A 20,391-nucleotide genomic window follows, 5' to 3' on the forward strand; every position below is an offset into this window, starting at 1 on the left:
TATCTATCTATCTATCTATCTATCTATCTATCTATCTATCTATCTATGTTCTTACAGTAGAGTAGAGATGCATAGATGGGGCATGATTTCATGCAAACCAAACCAACTTCTGATGTTTATTCACACAAGGGAAATGGAGATGATCCACAATAGCTTTCTGCCCTTGCCAAGAGAGACCTCCTGAACGTTCAGAGACGTAGCAAGTATGTGCCATATGATATTTTATTAATATACATCTTTATATTGTATATAATATATACATATGTATTACCGATATACCTTTTTTTTTTTTTTACCAAGAATTGATAGTTTATAAGAGTGGGAGAGAGTGGTATATTATTCAAAGATCTTTTCTGAGAAACTACACTCAGTCACTTTTGTATTAATTTCCTCAATGAAATTTATTGTAAGAGTGAGGATGCTAAGTGGCTCATTTACTCTATGACCAGAGTCATGTTGCTGTAACCTCCCTACACAACAGCTTTCATATCTTTAAACTGGAGATGACAGTGGTACCTACTGGAGACCTAAGATATGGAATCATAGGTTGTTGCTTGTGAGTCCCTCATGCAAGTGCTGGATACGTAAAAAATATTGAAAGCTTATTAACTTTTAATGGCTGCCTGTTGATTCCACCGTGTCCTTCCTCAAAATTGTAATGTGTGGGCCCTAGGATGAACTAATTAAATCACACGAGAGAAATATTTATAGTTTAACAAAAAATAACTAGCAATCTCACAATAGATATAGTTCTATTTGTGTACGTAATGTATGTACAAATGTAGTTCTCTACGTTCTCGTTCTCTGAAACGGCATTTTTATATAGACCATAGACATAAAGCTGCAATGAGGAATAGTCTCTGGTGAATATCTTGCTGAGAGAGGCCCAATTAGCAGAGTTTGGGAGACATAAATGGATAGACACATGGGAACTGCTGGATTTTTAAGAGTCCCAGGAGGATCTCTGGGTAATTTATTGAAGTCAGAGTCCTTAGCACACTAAAATAACCAGAGAGCTCAATATTCAAAAACAGTATTTTTCTTATCCATCTAAATTAAGTGCTGCTAAGTAATAGTGTGGATTTACAATATTCTATTGTCAAAAAGCAATTTTACAACTAGGTGGACACGGTGTTCCCTGCCTTGTGAAAGTGTTTATCAGGAGAGAATAAACATGGACATTCTGAAATTCACGCACATTAATTTTCCAAACATCCAAGGCTCCTGCCAGCCAGTTTCCAACACTGACTTACAGAATGCTCTCACATTTTTCTAGGGAAGTAAAAAGTGTTCCCAGAATCTTTTCCTCACTCTCGCTTTGCATGTGTTGCCCAAGTCATATCCTGGCTGTTTCTCTGGCTTAAAATGGGAGCCGTTTCATAAGTCCAACAACAGCAACAAAAAAATAAGTTCAAAGGAATTATTTGGCAAAGCAAAACTCTTTGCAGAAAACCTGTTGCAAACCATATAATATAACACTTATTTATTGACTTTGTTTTCCTTTATTTAATGTAAAATATTATTGATTAAGCAAAACACCTACTGACCAACAACTGTCTGCTGGTTACAATATTGAATTTGTTTATCAAGATATCACATGTAAATTAAAAATGTGTTCTGACCACATCAAAGGTAAAGGAAGCAAAGAAGGAATGACTCATATTCTGTTTCTGAGATGAATGACTACTTGTTTGAGGAGGACAGCAAGTTCTCTTCTGAGACAAGACACATAAACAGGATATAGCACTTTTTCCTCCCCCTCAAGAAATATTGGCTTAGTGAAACAGCGATGATTTTCAAAAGGCTGACTCATCTTTGAAAATCATTGGCCTCATTAAAGTTTAATAATTATCTGTTCCTAAAGTAACATTGCTTATAGTGTAGTGTCTGTTCTGATGTCTGTTTGAAGTTAAACATGTTTTCTGGCTCCATCATATCTGTTTAAATAAAAAGTAAGCATGTTTATGTTTTTATCAGTGTATAGTTTTATATGTAATGACATTTTTGTGCTCAAATACATATGATTGTATTTCCCAATATTTTTTAATTTGATATCATAAAGATACTGTATATTGTTCAATAACTTAAAGATATTTGAAAGAGTTTCTGTAATCCTAGAGTAACACATTCATGGCATTTATTTTGTAGTAGAAAGGAGTGCAAATATCTTGTAGATAATATGTTATTGTTCTGTAATACAAGTTGTTCTTGTGATAGGTAAATGATATCCACTCTCTTTAAGTGAGGAAACTTAAGGGTTCATAAAAATAATCTGGCATTATGTAACAGAAATGTGGAAAGCAGAATTTGCAATTTGTTGAGGGTGTGTCTAGCCTAGATTCTGAGGTCTTGACCTTTAACTACATTGACACTCAAAACATTGGATAGTTACAGTTTTGCATATTATGAAAACACAAGAATTGATAAAGTGCATATACTATTAATTTTTAAATGTAAGGAGAGATACATAAATCATCCTTTTTAATTTAGAAAGCTGTAATTGGATTGAAGAAAGCATAATAAATTTTCCCAGAGGGTTTACATATTGAGTGGCTTGGTTTGTGATTCTGAATAATTTCATGGGGAATAAATACTTTAGAACAGATCCAAGTAGAGAAACACTAGGCCAGAGATTAGAAACTGTTACTATGAATTAAATCTGGGAGGGTTTTTTTTTTGTCATCTGATCATTAAAAAAAGCATAAATCTAACCAACCTATCACAAAAGCAGTATCATCAACGACAGTCCCTGTGGGAAGCTGACGTAAATAAGTGACAAATCTGCACAAAACCCACATTTGTTATACAGGTCATATTCCCAAACATGTTAAAATAGAAGTTCCGATGAATGGAATTTTTAACAAGCACCAGTTGACATAAGTTACTTTTTTGTTTAAATATTATCTGTCAGTGGTTATTATAATAACCATTGTTTCACATTCATTGTTTTTAGCTTGGTTTAGTTGGTATTATTGTTTTCCTATAAAGAAGGAAAATGAGGATTTCTAGAAATAAAGAGTCTTGTCTCCACTCACAGCTAGTAGCCAGCACAGCCCAGATGAGGGCTGGAAGATGAATTCACTTTTACTGGGCCTCTTGCCTCCCCCACATCTCTTGCTGAGCATAGCAAGACTAAGAGACCCACCAGGATTTTACCTGTACCACGCCTAAGGATTGAATGCTCTGCTAGCATTCTGACATGGAATTACATCATTCACTTGGAAAAAGAGAAGGCTTGTATGCAATTTTCTCTAAAAATAGTGTGTTCCCCAAGCTCTGTTTTCCAGAGTCATCACACGACTGGCTGTACATTTTTATTCATCTAAACGCATTGCATTGGTCCAGGGAGACTTGAGAGATAGGAGAAGGATTCTTGCTGCTTGCTTTCCCTTAATAATAAATTCCATTATTTCCGAGTCAGAAATTTTGTGTTTTCAGCAACCATAAAACAGTGGTAGCAGTCTTATAAAACTTTATAAGAAGGATAAAGAGAAAATTTGAAACTTAATCTTGAGGCAAATGTCTGACTCCAAACCCTTCATCCAAAAAGCAATTTAATGAAATGTTTTTAATTTTAAATAGTTCTGTAAATCATCTGATAAAATACACACACACATACACACAGTCACACTAAGGCTGCAGAGTTAGCTCAGTGGTTAAAAGCACTTGCTGCTCTTTCAGAGGACCTGGGTTTGGTTTGCAGTACCTACATGGATGGTACTTTGTAGCTATCCATAACTCCAGGGATCTGACACATCCTTCTGACTTCTGCAGGCTCCTGGTACAATGTGATCTATGCACATATATACAGGCCAAATAGTTATACATGCAAAATGAATAAATCTAAAAATATTTTTCTTTAAACTCACATCATTTTCACCCATTCTTTTCTCAGTTCTACTTCCTCACTGTTAGACTTTTCTCAGCTATTTTTCTATTATTTATATTAATATGTCCATGTTAATATAAAATGACTATATGTGTCATTTAATAGTTGAAATTGTCTGTTTATCCTATAGGGAAAATGTAAGATTAAAAAACCCCTCATAATATAGTCTGTACATACTTAACTTCCCACCAATCCCCAAACTTGTTTGTAGTTAGACAAATATCACACAATTACATGCTAGGAGTCTGTGATTAATGTTTGTGTTACGATTGGTAATTTTCATAATTACTGTTCTTGCATAGTGTTTTCATTTTTTTCTTGGATTAATAAGTGTCTTATGTTAACCATCTTCATAGTTTTATATTCTTACTGTTGCTTCAAAGTCTATCCTGTCTCACTGATGCCAAATCATTCTTAGTGGTTGAACACAGCAGAGTATCTGTATGTACTGTGTCAATGGAAAAATCTCCATTTTTTTTTTCTGTTCTGCCTTTCAACTCAGGTTTTGATTTCTGTATTGATGTTCAGATCTTTGTATCCTTCTGTCATCTGAGTGTGTGTGTGTGTGTGTCTGTGTTGTGCATTGATTCGTCTTACTTAGAAGAGTCCTCTATCTTCCCTAATTTTTCCCACTGCTTGTTCTTATAATGTATTAATGTCTTTATTCTTTCATTTCTGGAAGAATTATTTTATACATGACAAGAAAAACAATCTTTGGAAGAGTATGAGTGAGGAAATCAGGATAGGATGCTCACTTATGTTTCTAAAAGTTTAAACTTCTTTGTTTCTCTTCATTTCTTTATCTTAGTTATTGGCTATCTTGAATTTTCTGAAGTACTTCTTGCCTAAAATTCTTTATGTTTGAAAGTGAGATTATTCTCTGCCTTCTGTTATTCTCTCACTTTGTCTTATGTTCTGCCATCTCTAAATTTTCATATTTGTTTGAAGCTTCTTAGAAGACATTCTCACCACTTGCCTGTTGTGATTTATTGTCTGTTCATTTCAACTTCTTGTGTACCAATGCCATCTTTCCTCTTTATTCAAGTCAATTAATTGTTTTAGTGAAACTTAAAGAGGAAATACAGAATACTGCTCAAGTTCACTCTGTTGTGCTTGCCAGGACATTTTGCCTTCTTTAAACAGGCAAGAAAGCCAGATCTCACATAAAACACCACAGATGCTCCATTTGCAAACTGAACAAGATTTTTTTCCCCGTACAGATTTTTTTCCTCACAAAGAACTGAAGATTTAGAACATTTGAAGATTTGAAAGTCTTGTGAGATATCCAAAATCAACTCACAAAAATTATTTTTTGTTTGATCACTTGAACCAGGATACAGGATGACTAGGAACCAAAAGGCCTTCTGTTTTATCTAAATTCATACTGAAAGATAAAAGACTCATTTCTGAATCATTCCATAGTCTTCTCTCCAAAAATTAGAAGAACTATTATAATAGATGATACCATTTACAAAAGAGATAAATTCAGCATTGTCCCTTTATTTTCCTACAAAATACTCTAGCATTTACAAGGGACACAGTAACAAGGTAATTATAGTGAAATTCTATTTTAAATAAATGTTGATACTTTCAGCATGATGTATTTTAACTGAAGGAATTGTTTCAGTCTTAACATCATGCAATCTCCTCAATAAACACATTTGTTTTACTGGAATGGACAGACTTCACTGTTTTAAGCTTTCAAAACAATATGTTGTTATCAAAAATTTCTTCCCCATAAAGATGTCTCCAGTTTATTTTTTGTTATATTTTTATTATAATTTACTACAATTTATTTAATCTGTATCCCAGCTGTGGCCCCCTCCCTCATCTCTTTCTAATTCCACCCTCCCTCTTTTTCCCTTATGCTCCTCCCTTATTCCATGGATAGGGGAGTACCTCCTCCCCCTTCTATCTGACTCTATTATGGCAGGTCTCATCATGACTGGCTGTATTCTCTTCCTCTGTGGCCTGGCAAGCATGCACCCCCTAGGGGGAGGTGATCAGAGAGCCTGCCACTAAGTTCATGCCAGAGACAGTCATTGTTCCCCTTACTAGGTACCCCACTTTGAGACTGAGTCTATGGTCTATATATGTATGCCTAGGTTTTATGTTCTATCCCTGTATGATCCTTAGTTGGGGTATCATTCTCTTCAGGGCCCCCAGGGCTCAGGTTTCTTTTTTGGGGGAGGCTCTGTTGGAGCTCTTGTCCCATTTAAAATGGTGGATCAATGGAATTGAATAGAAAACCCAGGAAAAGCCCACACACTTATAGATACATGATTTTTGCAAAGAAGCCAAAACAATAAAATGGAAAAAAAATAGCATCTTCAACAAATGGTGCTGGTCTAATTGAATGTCTACATGTAGAAAAATGCAAATAGATCCATATTTATCACCCTGCACAAAACTAAAGTCCAAGTGGATTAAAGACCTCAACATAAAACCGGACACATTAAACCTTTTAGAAGAAAAAGTGGGGAAGAGCCTTGATCTCATTGGTACAGTTAGACAACTTCCTGAACACAATACCAACACTTTATTTTTAATAATGTGTAGATATGTGAGAGTTTTACTCTTATTTTTAATTAACATTTTTAACTTTCAATATATTTATGTGGGGAGTGTTCCATGCATGTCATGATATTCATGTGGAAGTCAGGCGACAGGAAAAAGCAGTTGGTCTTTTCATTTCAGCACTTATGTCCTAGGAATGAAACTTATTTCATCAGGCATTGTGGAATGTGCCTCAACCCACACACATATACATATTCTTTCTTTTATTTTATTTTATTTTATTTTTCTTTTTAGTTACATTTTGTTAACTCTGTGTCCCAGCTGTATCCCGCTCCCTCATTCCCTCCCCAACCCCACACTCCCTCCCTGGTCTCCTCCCTGCCCCTTTCCAAGTCCCCTGATAGGGGAGGACCTCCTCCCCTTTCATCTGACCCTGTTTTAACAGGTATCTTCAGGGCTGGCTGCAAAGTCCTCCTCTGTGGCCTAACAGACTGCTCCTCCCCTGGGGGGAGGGTGTCAAACAGCCTGCCCTTGAGATCCTGTTAGAAATAGTCCGTGTTCCCCTTACTTTGGAAAACTACTTGGTTACTGAGCTACCACAGGCCACATCCGAGCAGAAGTTCTAGGTTATATCCATAGATGGTCCTTGGTTGAGTGTCAGTCTCATAAAAGACCCTGTGCCCAGATATATTTGGTCCTTGTAGAGCTCCTATCCTTTCCATATCATACTAACTTCCCTTCTTTCATATGATTCCCTGCACTCTGCCGAGGGTTTGGTTATGAGTCTTAGTGTCTGCTTTGAAACATTGCTAGGTAGAGTCTTTCAGATGCCTTTTGTGGTAGACTCCTGTCATAAGTTCAATGCACATCCCATTTGTCTTTCTAAATGAGGATTAATCACCTTCGCCTGTGTCCACTTTCTTGATTATCTTCTTTAGGTGTGTAGATTTCATTATGTTTATCATGTCTTGTAGGTCTATATAAGCGAGTATATACCAAGTTTGTCTTTCTCCTTCTGGGATACTTCACTCAGAATGATCTTTTCTAGATCCCACCACTTGCCTACAAATTTCATGATTTCTTCCATATTCTTTCTTAAAATTTATTTTGTTATTTTATGTGCATGAATGTTTTCCTGCATGTACACTTGTGTATCCCATGTGTGTCTAGTGCTTATGGAGGCTAGTCAAGGTTGTTGAATCTACTGATGACTGTTAGCCACCATGTTGGTGCTGAGAATCAACTGTTGGTTACCTGAAGAGCAGCCAGTGCTCTTAACTGCTGAGCTATCTCTCCAGCTCCTTAGTCATGATCTTACTGAGGAACATAGAAGCTACTTGTTGTTGTTGTCACAAGAGGTACCTTTGTATGCAAATTTAATAAACACACAATAAGTACACAATTTAGTTCACTAGAAATAAATTTAAAAAATCAAAGAACAAATGAATCTTTTTAAAAAATCATCTTGCCAATTATTAATAATGCAAACAGATGTCCACTGAGTCAGTAGTTGTCAATACTAAATATTACCAGCTTTGTTGATTTCTGTTTATAAAAACAACAACGTGATTGACATTAAGAATCATTATTGACTTGTTAAAGCATAGTCTCATTTGTTATTTATACATGCTTTCTGCATCAGTTATAACTTTAGCTCAACTGTCAAATGTAATTTAATAAACTCAAGATAAAGAGAAAAATATATTTACTTATTTTTGCTTTTTTTTTCTTTCTTGAAATTTCATTGTCCCTTCTTTCACTCTTTCTTTCTTTAGGATAAACATTAAAATCTATACTCCTAATGAAGCTAAACAACAGGGAAGACCTTAGGGAAGATGCTCAATCTCATTCAGAAGGACAAACACGATAGACATCAGAAGCAGGAGAAGGCAGGGGACAGGACAGGAGCCTACCACAGAGGGCCTCTGAAAGACTCTACCAATGGAGGTATCCAAGCAGAGTCTGAGACTCATAACCAAATTTTGGGTAGAGGGCATGGAATCTTATGAAAGAAGAGGGAGATAGAAAGACAGAAGCTCCAAAAGGAGACCAACAGAGTCATAAAAACTGAGCCCTGAGGGCCCTGAAGTGAATGATATCCCAACCAGGGAAAATGTATGGAGAGGACCTGAAACCACAGCTCAGATGTAGTCTGTAGACTCAGTCTTCAAGGGGGTTCTCTAGTACGGGGAGCAGGGACTTTCTCTGGCATGAATTCAGTGTCAGGCTCTCTGATCACCTCCCCTAAGGGGGTGCAGCCTTGTCAGGCTACAGAGGAAGACAATGCAATCAGTCCTGATCAGACCTGATAGGCTAGAGTCAGATAGAAGGGTTGGAGTACCTCCCCTATAAATGGACTAGGGAACGGGGCTTATGGGTAGAAGAGGGAGAGAGGGTGGGATTGGGAGGAGACGAGGGAGGGACCACTCAGGATATAAATTGAATAAATTGCAATAAATGAGAATAATAAAAAGGGGAAAAAAAGAAAACTTCCTTAGCTATACTCTTGGAATAGATTTGCTTCTAATAAATTCCTATGGTTTCCTTCATCCATAAAAGCTTCCAGGAGCAGTCCTGTTAGGCCACAGAGGAGGACTTTGCAGCCAGCCCTGAAGATACCTGATAAAACAGGGTCAAATGAAAGGGGAGGAGGTCCTGCCCTATCAGTGGACTTGGAAAGGGGCAGAGAGGAGACCAGGGAGGGAGTGTGGGGCTGGAGAGGGAATGAGGGTGCGGGATACAGCTGGGACACAGAGTTAACAAAATGTAACTAATAAGAAAAATAAAATTAAAAAAACCTTCAATATCCTTTTCTTTTTTGAAGGATGATGTGTTTTGCAATGCTAACGTTCTACTTATTTATTGATACTTTATACATTTTATTTATTTCGAGCCTGTTACTAATTTGTCATTGAAGTTACCACAGCTAAAGCCATCCAATATTTACTGTCTTTGCCATTTTGATATTTGCCATTAATTTTCTTTTTCTCCTTCTATGGGATTTTTCTGGTACGTTATATGATAAATGAATTTTGACTAAAAGGATAGTCATATTTATATTATTTTGTTGAAACTATGCATCTCATTTTAACTTTCTGTTTTAACTGGATATCTCTGACACTGTTCCAGCAGAGTAACAGGGAAAGTCGCTACTCAGTTACGTCCATGGGCAAGCAGAAGTCAAGGTTTTCTAGCCAATATCCTACTGAACTGTGAGGGAATAGTATTGTTTACCCCCCACTGACACCATAGATTGAGGGCCATTCTTACTGCAAAGTGATTTGAAAGTCCTGAGTGTCAATTAAACTCATCTGATACATAAACCCAGAGGAAGGATTCCTTCTTGACTGGAGAAGGTAGTTTTATATAGGATCTTTCCTGGTGCCTTAGTATGGTAGGGTGGGGCATTGAATGCTGAGCTGACTCTTTTTTCCCCCTAACTTTGATCTAACTTATGCAGTGAATTAGTTCATTGTGGCCTATCCAAATTGTAAGCCTTGGCTCAACTTTCCAAGTTTATTGGCTTTGATGTTGGCCTGAGGTAGTGTCACTTTTAGCTGTTTTTTTCTTTTGTTATTATTATTATCATTTATTACAGTTTATTCAATTTGTATCCAGGCTGTGGCCCATTCCCTCATCTCCTCCCAATCCCACCCTCCCTCCCACTTTTCCCCCATGGCCATCCCCTAGTCCACTGATAGCTTTGTTGCTGTTCAGTTTTTGACTTGGCTAAGGTTTTTTTCTCTTGCTAGCTACTTCCTAATGAGGGAAACTAAGCTGTGGCTGGGACTTATTTTGTCAGCACCTCTTGGTGCTTCTAGGTCAACAGCTTTTTTATCTCCAAGTCTGGGATCTATAAGGCCAAAACAAACAAACAAACAAATAGACAAAAGCCAGGAATCATTCGTATCATCCATGCTGCATTTTCCTCAGGTTTTAGACACCATAGTGAGCTTGTCTACTTCATCCACCTCTGAGCACTTTTTTTTTGTTGTTTTTGTTGTTGTTTTGTTTTCAGTTTGTTTTATGTATTCTTTTAGTTGTATTGAGGTAGGATAGGAAATAATCTTTCTGATATAACTTTCCATTGGTTAAATTCTTACTTTTCTAATTATTTATTTTGATAATTTCCAAAAGGTTTCAGAACTCTTTTGTCTAGAAAGGAATCATGATGAAGCTATTCTTCCAGATAGAGTGTCTTAATTAGAGAACAGTACTAGCACTTTGTTTATATCAGTAGTATCACTGACACACAGAAATCTGAAAAACAAAGCCATTTAATCATAGAAACTTTTAGGATGCAAAAAAGTATTAAAAGAAAGTACAGGCACATGGAATAGAAAAATATGAAAAACTGCCAGAGTACAATAGAATGAAGAGATGAGAAGTAAATACAGAACAACATACTTTTGGAAAATCCCTTGGCAAAAAAAGGTTTTAAAATAACATTGCCACTAAGATTAAGAATTTATTTATTTTTCTTATTCTACTATATGGTAAAAGTGAAACCGCTTTGATAGTGGAAAGATAAGATGAAAATCAAATATTGCTATTCTTTATGAAAGAAAAACAAACAAAAACAAAAAAAAACTAAGACAGAAAGAGAGCTAATTTTAATGCCTAAAACTTAAATATGAAGTTTAATTTTATTTACATTTAAAAATATTTTACTGTTGATACAAATATTTCAGCAATTCCGTGTAAATTTCAACATGGTATATTTCTCTTATGAAAAATATTGAATGAGTGCTGTCCTTGAGATTTTATCATAGCTAAGAAAATAACTGCAGAATACTTAAAATAAAACAATTAATTCATATATTTTTGGAAGACGTTTAATATGCGAAGCTGATTAAGTATATTTTTGTAAATAGCTGATTTTCCTATTTACTGAACCTGTACTATTTTATATATAGGTATCTACCAGGATGAATGAGTTCTAGTTCATTGATATATAACTCAGATGCCTTTAAGTTGCCTTTGTGAATCCTGCCAATGTACTTATTTCAATAATCATCACCAACTTGTTAAATTAGTTTTGGGAATTCATATAGTTCCTGGATTAGGTACTTAGGACTGTGGTTATTGATTAGATAGTTTTGGAATGTCATATATTGGAGTAACTTAAAGGGAACAATGATAAGTTGCCCCCAAATTTCAAAACTATATCAATAGATGTAAAGAAAACAAACCGAAACCAAACCTACAGTACCTTGTTTTACTAAAACTGGCAATTTAAGACTGTGCTTACCTTATTGAGTAAAGGACATTTCCATTTTTGAAAATTCTCAGCAGCTTGTTATCTGTAGTGACTTCGTGGAAGTTAGCCCCCTTCTCATTAGCAAAAAACAAGTCAGGTTTCCAAATGGAGTCCAACATGGATGGGTCCAGGTCTAAGGAATCATCAGGATATTCACTGTATGCAAGACGAGGGTCATTCCATTTTTGACGAAGAAATATGTTTACTCTGTAATCCTGAAAAAGAGAGGGAGGAAGGGAGAGGGAGAAGGAGAGGGAGAAGGAGAGGAAGATGTCAGGGCAGGGGTCAGGGAAGGAAGAGAAGAGAGGCTTTAAGAAGTCAGTGGAGCAATGTCTCTCCTTGTAGCTTTACCAGTCACAATATGGAACACTGTGGAATGTGTAGATGGAGAAAGCTGTGCAGATACAGGAAATGTTTTGCTGTTTCAGCTAAGTCTTTAGTTATCCACAAACCTTCTAAGAAGAGAACACAGAGAATGGTAGTTTATCACAATTTATCTTTTTCCCTTCAATTTTTTTCTTCCTGTTTGTCATAGTAAAATATTACATAGCCATTATATATTTTCTCCATTGCACTTATTTTTAGAAACATTTCTTGTAGATATTCAGCAAAATTCAAAGTGATATTTTTCTGGAATCTCTCTGTGATACAAAAATAACCAAATATACTTTTTAAGTGATAAAACATGATTTTTATGTTTGTTTTGTGAGACAAGGTCTCACTTTGCAGACCTGGTAGGTTGGCCTGAAACTCACTATGTAGTCCAGGCTGGCCCAGAACTCATAGAGATCCATCTGCTTCTGCCTTCTGAATGCTGAGATTAAATGTGTATGCTTTTACACCTGCCACAAAACACTTGTTTAATATTAAACTCTGTATAATATGACAAGTTCTATAAAACAAATAATTTAGGAAAAATCAAGTATGATTTCTGAGTATTAAAAGAAAAATAATGCAATATTTTACATTGATTTTGATGGTGACATTTTAAGATTATTTTAAAAGAGCCAATGCTTTCAAGCAAAATTTAGCTTACTGTGTGTGTTTGCATGCATGTGTGTGTAAATGTGTACAACATTTCTTTCTTTCCTTTTTCTTTCTTTTTGAGCAATGGTCTCAGGATGGCCTACTACTCACTAAGCACCAAGGATGATCTTGAGCTGCTTATCCTTACAACTCGACCTCCCATGTAGATAAAGTACTGATATACACAAGCATGCCACCTCATATTGAGTTTTATTATTAGTTTTCTCTTTGTAGTTTTTGAAAAAGGGTAAATACATAGACTTCATTTTATGTGATTTAAGCATATATGTTTTAAGAAAGTTTGAGTTATCTGGAAAATATTGGAGATATACAGAGAAACTAAAATCACATCCATTTTCTTATTTCTTTACTATCAAATATGGTAAGCAAAAAGGAGGCCTCCAAACTCTTAGACTTTCTCCTCTGGCAAGTCAAAGCCAGCCTTTGCTTTGAATTTTGAAATCACACGTGTCTCTCTGATGAGTATTTGGCACTGAGACTACTTGCCTCTGACTTCAACATACCAGATGCTCCCCCCTCTGCCTGCTACATGGCCCATGCATCTTCCTCTGTCTCTTCTTGCGGTTGCATTTTATCATCTCAAAAAAGAATATAAGCACTACTCAGTGTGTGGCATTTAGCAATAGGAATATATAAGTTCTTTAAGACTTTTACAAAATTTCTCTTGAACATATGAACCCCCCATTTCCCAACTCCCCAAGATCCATCTTCTCCCCTCCCTGCACACAAAACGCTGCATCCTCTTTTTATTTTTAAACTCATGAGCTCCAGTTTGTGCTACCCATGTGCTTTTGGGTGTATGGCCATGCACTAGGGTGTTTCATTTTATCATGAGCTGCTTACACTCTGAAAGAAAACCCTCTCTTCCTGTACCTATCAACTGCAGGCAGCTTTTCAAGTAGGGATGGGACCCTGTGTCCACATTCCTTCTCCATGATGATATTTGGTCTGCCTTGGGATTATACAGATTTTGGACAAAGTGCTAAGCTAACTTTTAAATGCATGTATGTACATATTTGCATTCCTTTCCAGATATTTCTAGCAATAGATTTCTTGTTGTAACTAGAAAAGATATTTACTGTGAGTAAAAATTCAAAATTCATGGACAAATTGAAAAGTAAATCTAGAATTCCTGTTTGAAGAGGTCCTATGTACAGTTCCTGGCCGGCTAAAAAAAACAACCAGAAAATTAATTTTTTTTTGTTAAAGAAATAATAAGTACAACTCCCCCCCCCACACACACACACTATTCAGCTAGTTTAGTTTTCTGGACTTTTCCAATTCCGCAGCACTGCACAGTATAAGCTCTGAGCATCATGGAGCTCAGAGCACTAATACTCAACGGTGCCGTAATTGCTTCTAGCACTATCTCTGTAATATGCCCCATGTCGCCTGCACCATCTGCTCCAGGAGCATCCGCAGGGAGGCTGGTTGTCTGGGACCACTGATTCTGAAATAATGGCCTATTGAAAAAGCCTCATTCATTCTTCAGTTACTAAACCGATAGGGAAGAAAGCCATTTTATATGAACTATTTGGAATCTTTGAAAGGTTACTTCAAAACTCCCCCTGAGTTCCTCGTCATTATCCATATGTTTACTCTCTTTGAAAAGGTCAGAAGTGCTTTTAAATTACCAAAAACTGTAAAGGAATAGTTTTGTACCAATTCTGCAATCAGAAAAAAAATAAGAAGTGTTGGTTAGAACATAAAATGTGTTAAATTGATGGAAATATATTTTTATATCGTTCAGTAACCTCTTTGCATATTTAAGATTGAGAGTCACGGATGAAGAATGCTGTTCAGTCCTTATGCTCTGGGGTCAGGATTGTTGAAAAGGCAAACATATTTTGGTGAACATTCTTTCAGAATTTAGAGGTTTGTTTTCAGTAAATTGAGTTCATTCAATTTGGGCAGTCTTAGTTTTGTAGCAAAACACTGGTACACAGCCAGAATTTCTAGTAGCAGCTGGATATCTGTGAAAAACAATAATCACTGTTGCTCTTCGGTTGAGAGGTGAAAGGCGCTCTTACTGTATGCATCACAGCAGTCCACAAATGCCCACCATTGGTGTTATCTTCTTCTACCTCACATGCCCACTTACTTCTTATTCAATTGCTTTTATTTGCATGTGACATTTCTGTGTTCCTTCTTTGCAGTGGCCTGGATAAACAGGCAGAATACATTCTCATAACTAATCATGTCAGTAAACTGGTACATAGGAACTCAGCACAGTTTAACTTCCTGCACTATGCTTCTACCTACTACTTCATCCTTTTTTAATTTTTATTTTGTTTTTATATAAATCACAGGTTGTTTACTTTGTATCCCAGCCGTAGCCCCCTCCCTCATTCCCTCCAAATCCCACCCTACCTCCCTCATCTCCTACCTGTTCCTTTCCAAGTAGTCCACTGCTAAGGATGGTCTTCCTCCCCTTTCATCTGACCCTAGCTTATCAGGTATCTCCAGGACTGGCTGCCATGTCCTCCTCTGTGGCCTACCAAGATTGTTCCTCCCTCGGGGTATGTGTGTGGGGGGTAAAGGAGCCAGTCGTTGAGTTCATGTCAGAAATAGTTCCTGTTCCCCTTACTAGGAAAACCCACTTGGTTACTGAGCTACCATGGGCTAAATCCGAGGTTATATCCATACATGGTCCTTGGTTGGAGAAACAGTCTCATAGAGGGCCCCTGTGCCCTGATATGTTTTGTCTTTGTGGAGCTCCTTTTCTTTCTAGGTTATACTAACTCCTCCTTCTTTCATATGATTCTCTGCACTCTGCTGAAGGTTTGGTTATCAATCTGGCATTTTCTCAGACAAATAGGAATAGCGCTTCCTCAAGATCCAACTATACCACTCCTAGGCATATATCTGAAAGAAGCTCAAGTACACAACAAAGACATTTGCTCAACCATTTTTTTAGCAGCTTTATTTGTAATTGCCAGAACCTGGAAACACCCAGATGTCCATCAACTGAGGAATGGAGACAGAAATTGTGGTATAATTACACAATGGAATACTACTCAGCAATTAAAACAAGGAAATCGTGAAATTTGCAGGCAAATGGTGGGATCTAGAAAAGATCATCCTGAGTGAGTTATCCCAGGAGCAAAAAGACACATGGTATATACTCACTTATATAGATCTATAAGATAGGATAAACATACTAAAATATGTGCGCCTAAAGAAGATAAACAAGAAAGAGGACCCGGAGTAAGATGATCAATCTCCACTTAGAAAGACAAATGGGATGGTCATGGGAAGTAGGAAAAAACAAGTAACAGGACAGAAGCCTACCACAGGGGGCCTCTGAAAGACTCTACTTAGCAGAGTATGAAAGCAGATGCATAGACTCATAACTACTACTTCATCTTATGTTACACCAAATACGGATGCAAAGCAAGAGTCTTCCTGGCTTAGGCACTGTGTACATGGAAATCCTGCCACTACTGCTACTTTCTGTCAAATACCTAAATTTTCATCTGGAAGTTTGCTCACTCTAACTTAAAACAAGTTATTTTGCTTAGCTGTATTGTTACTTGATGGGAATCATAATTGGCTTGTGAAAATAAACACAACCATTCACACAAGGTATTCATTAGCGGTCTATATTTAACAGTATGTGAGCATGACCTGTTTGTCATTTTTGGGCTTCTGTTAAACAAATATCTTCTCCCATCAGAATATGTAACTCATATCATAAAAGCGGTTAAAAATTGTGAAGACAGTGAGGTCTTCAAAACACACCCTGTTTTCTACCAGCACTCACAATATCCTTCATCAGTCTAAGAATTCTGAAATTTTTTTCCAACTAATGGAAAGACACTTTTTGAAGAAGTCAAAAGGCCACGTGATACTTTAAAAATGGGCAGCATCATCAAGAAACAGTTTTGAAGACATTTCATCCAGTGTGTTTTCTGGAACATCTTTTGTAAATTGTGATATATACAATAAGTGTTGGGAATGCATTGTTAGATGCATGCAGAATTAGCCATTGGTGGCATTTCAAACTATAACAATATTGTGTATCCATAACAGCTGTTCAACTCTAGATTATATTTGTCACTGAAGGTGAAAAATTTGTACCCATTTTTTTTCAGTCTTTTATCTCTGCTTTCAACTGAGCACCGATAGCCAGTAATCTGCTTTCAAACTCTTTAGAAGCAGTAGCACTGGGCACTTGGGTTCACCAGATTGATACATTCTGTGATCATCTGTGTCTATATTCTTTCTCTTGGTAAAATACTACAAGATTTTTAAAGTGTTTTAAGAATGTAGAGATCATGGTTGGTTTATTAAGAACTGAAGAATTCTGATGTTTACATACTTTTGGAAGATATGCAGGGTTTTATAACTAACTGACATTTATGTTTATGTATATTTAAACATACTATCACAATGTACATGAACATGTGTTTACATATGTATATATGTGTGCATAGATTTGTATATATAACTCATTATAAACCACAGTCATCCTAAAAGATGAAAACAGTATTTTTAAGTGATGAAATGTACTTATATCAAACATAGTACACTGCTTTATAACATAGTCTTGCATAGAAGATTCAGAATCTTATTTAAATGTAAGTAATACCAGATCTATCTTGTGTCACCAACATATTTAAAGTGGCAGTGTCTAACAATCACAATGTCACTACCCATTTCCATAAATTAGGCTTCATTTAATATCATATGTACTTTGAGATTAATATTTTAACAGCAACTAACACAGGATATTTTTAAGTCTATGCAACATAAAAAATATAGCAAAGATAATTACTCAAACCAATTATCTGTAATTCAAAATACTGTACTTTAAAGGTATTTATGTAGGTCTAGAGAGCTAGAACAGTCTGTATAGCACTTGTAGACAAAAGCGTGAAGACCTGGTTCTGTCCCCTGAACCCACATGTTTTAAAGACAGCTTGGTGATACACAATTGTAATTTAGGTGCTCCAGGGGAGATAGGTTGGTTGCTGGGGCTCACTGGCCAATGACACTACTCTATTCAGCAAGCTCCTGGTTAACTACAGAACTTGACTCTAAAATCAACATAGGCAACACCTGGTAAATGATACTGAAATTAATGTCTGGCTTCATATATATGTACACACACACACACATACACACAGAAGATCTAGATTTTGTTATATATATATGTGTGTATTTTTTTAAATTTTTTATTAATTATACTTTATTCATTTTGTATCCCCCCATAAGCCCCTCCCTCCTCCCCTGCCGATCCCACCCTCCCTCCCCTTTCTGCATGCATGCCACTCCCCAAGTCCACTGATAGGGGAGGTTCTCCTCTTCTTTCTGATCTTATATATGTGTATTTTTAAAAACAATCTAATATTTTGATATACTATTTATACTTTCCTTCACAACTTCAGCATTCTCCTAATACAGCAGCTTTATGTTTGGCAAAAACACAAAGTTCAGTAAAATGAACAAAGATATTGATACTATTGGCAAACAATTTTTGTTGTAAATAAAACTTGGACACATAAATGAAAATAACCTAATGAATATTTTGAATATTTTCAAATCCTTTTGAACACTATGACTTCATTTAAAGAGATAAACTATTATTTACATTTCTAAATTTTAAATCATTCATTGTTCATGGGAATTTTATAATTACTGAAGGCTTATTTGGTATACATCATTTAGTTTGCAGTATTACAAGCTGAAGATTCGAAACAAATGTTCCATTTTGCAGAAGTTTTAGGAATTAAACATTGTTCAAGACCAAATTAAATTGTTTTGCATCTGTTTTTCTTCTGAGCAATTCAGATAATTCTTTAGACTCTGTTTATTGATTTGGAGATTGGCCAAGAAGCTGTGTAGAGGCTGCTCATTGCACCATACAGATGCAGAGGAATTAGATTTCTTTTAGAAGCTATTATTGGATATTGCAGCCTTGCTTTCATAGTACTTTTTTTAAATTTAATTTTATTTATATATTTATTTATTATAATTTATTCACTTTGAATTCCTGCTGCAGCACCCTCCCTCGTCTCCTCCAACCCCACCTTCACTTCCTCTGCTCCCCCTATGCCCCTCCCGTAGTCCACTGATAGAGGAGGACCTCTTCCCCTTCTATCTTATCCTAGCCTATCAGGTCTCATCAAGGTTGGCTGTCTCTTCTTCCTCTGTGCCCTGGCAAGGCTGCACCTTCCAGGGGGAGGTGATCAAAGAGCTGGCCACTGAGTTCATGTCAGCTTTCATAGTTCTTGAGAATAACAGACAAACTGTTTGCTGCTTCTGTGTCAAATGAAATGAATGCCTATTTTTTCCAATCTAATGTTATCTAAGCAACATATGAACAAAGTACTAATTGGGAAATTTAAAGAATCATTACATATTTTATCTCCTGGGTAGATAACACTATTAGCATTATTTGAGTACATGTAGACTTCTTATATTATTATTTATTTTTTGAATTTAAAATATTATTGTGAAATTGGCCCTTTTCTGTTCCTCCCTCAACCCCATCCCATGTTCTCCACCTTGCTAACTACCTCATTCATGGAATGCATACATGTATATGTGCATGTGTATGTGTGTGCACATACATATATATTATTTGTAAAATATTTATGTAAAGTATTTTTGAAGAGTTGAATGTAAGGTGTCATGATAGGTAAAGGTAAGTTGCAAAACTGCGGTATGTTTTCATTTTTCATACTTGCACCTGGTACTCTGTGTCATATTTTATTTGAATATAGTGTGAGAATATTAGTTTAACTGAATATAATTCTAGAGCTGGCATAGCATCAAAGCACCATTATTCCATTTCCAGATCACAGTTTTGTCCTGGCCTATTTATGAATCAACCGATATATTAATTTCTTTCTAAAATTAGCTTAGTATTTGCGCTTGACTTCTTTCATAACAAGAAGGTTATTTTAACTGATTAAATTCCCAGAGATTGAGAACATTAAGTTATGTTAGTAATGCCACATGGCAGGCAAGCATTAAACCTGAGATCTTGTCATTTCCTTTTAGGCTGAAGATGAACTGAACATGCTACGCAATGTACTGGCTTTCGCAAGTGATATCTCAAAAGCAAGGTGTCCTTTGTGGAAGCAGATTATCTTCTATCAGGTCCGTGTGTCCATCCCACACATGGAATACCACTGTGTGACATTTTTTGACACCATGCAGAAAAGGCCTGCAGCATCTTTTTCTCACCTACAGAAGATGATTTTTTTTTTTTTTTTGGCTCACTTGGAAGCAATATTCTGTTGAGAATTTTTTTTGTTAGTAGTGATGACAAAGTGTTCCAGCATTCTTGTCTGAGCAGTCTAGAATAATATCTTCTTACAGTGCTTTTGTGACTTCTAAGAAGCCATTTTTTAAACTTTATTAAGTAAACTCATACTTCAGGATTTTTCTCCAGTTTTAAATAGAAGCATTTTTTTCCCCTTAGGTACAAAGGATGATTGGTATTATGAATAAATTCTGTAGCATGCTTTATGTAAGCAATGATTTAAAAAAATAATAATAGAGCAATGGCAAAAAAATCAAGTGTGACAAAATAAAAAAATCTGAACACTTTTTATTTAAACAGAAATGGGAGATAAGATAACAATATTCTTTTTTAGGAAGCTGAAAATCTAAAACTGAATCAGTTCGTTCAGTGTTTATGTGCATGTTGACAATGGGCTCGCTTAAT

General features: G+C 36.0%; 1 protein-coding gene across 2 annotated transcripts in view; it reads right to left on the reverse strand.

The window, feature by feature from the left end:
• Glra3 (glycine receptor alpha 3) overlaps nucleotides 1-20,391 on the reverse strand; it is a 172,591-nt gene that overhangs the window by 51,792 nt on the left and 100,408 nt on the right. For both annotated transcript variants that reach the window (XM_055597881.1, XM_055597880.1), the window contains exon 4: nucleotides 11,658-11,881. In XM_055597881.1, the coding sequence (XP_055453856.1) occupies nucleotides 11,658-11,881 (224 nt within the window). The remainder of the gene's footprint in view (nucleotides 1-11,657; nucleotides 11,882-20,391) is intronic.

Source organism: Psammomys obesus, unplaced genomic scaffold (genome assembly GCF_907164565.1).
Source record: "Psammomys obesus unplaced genomic scaffold, mPsaObe1.curated_primary_1811, whole genome shotgun sequence".
NCBI lineage: Eukaryota > Metazoa > Chordata > Mammalia > Rodentia > Muridae > Psammomys > Psammomys obesus.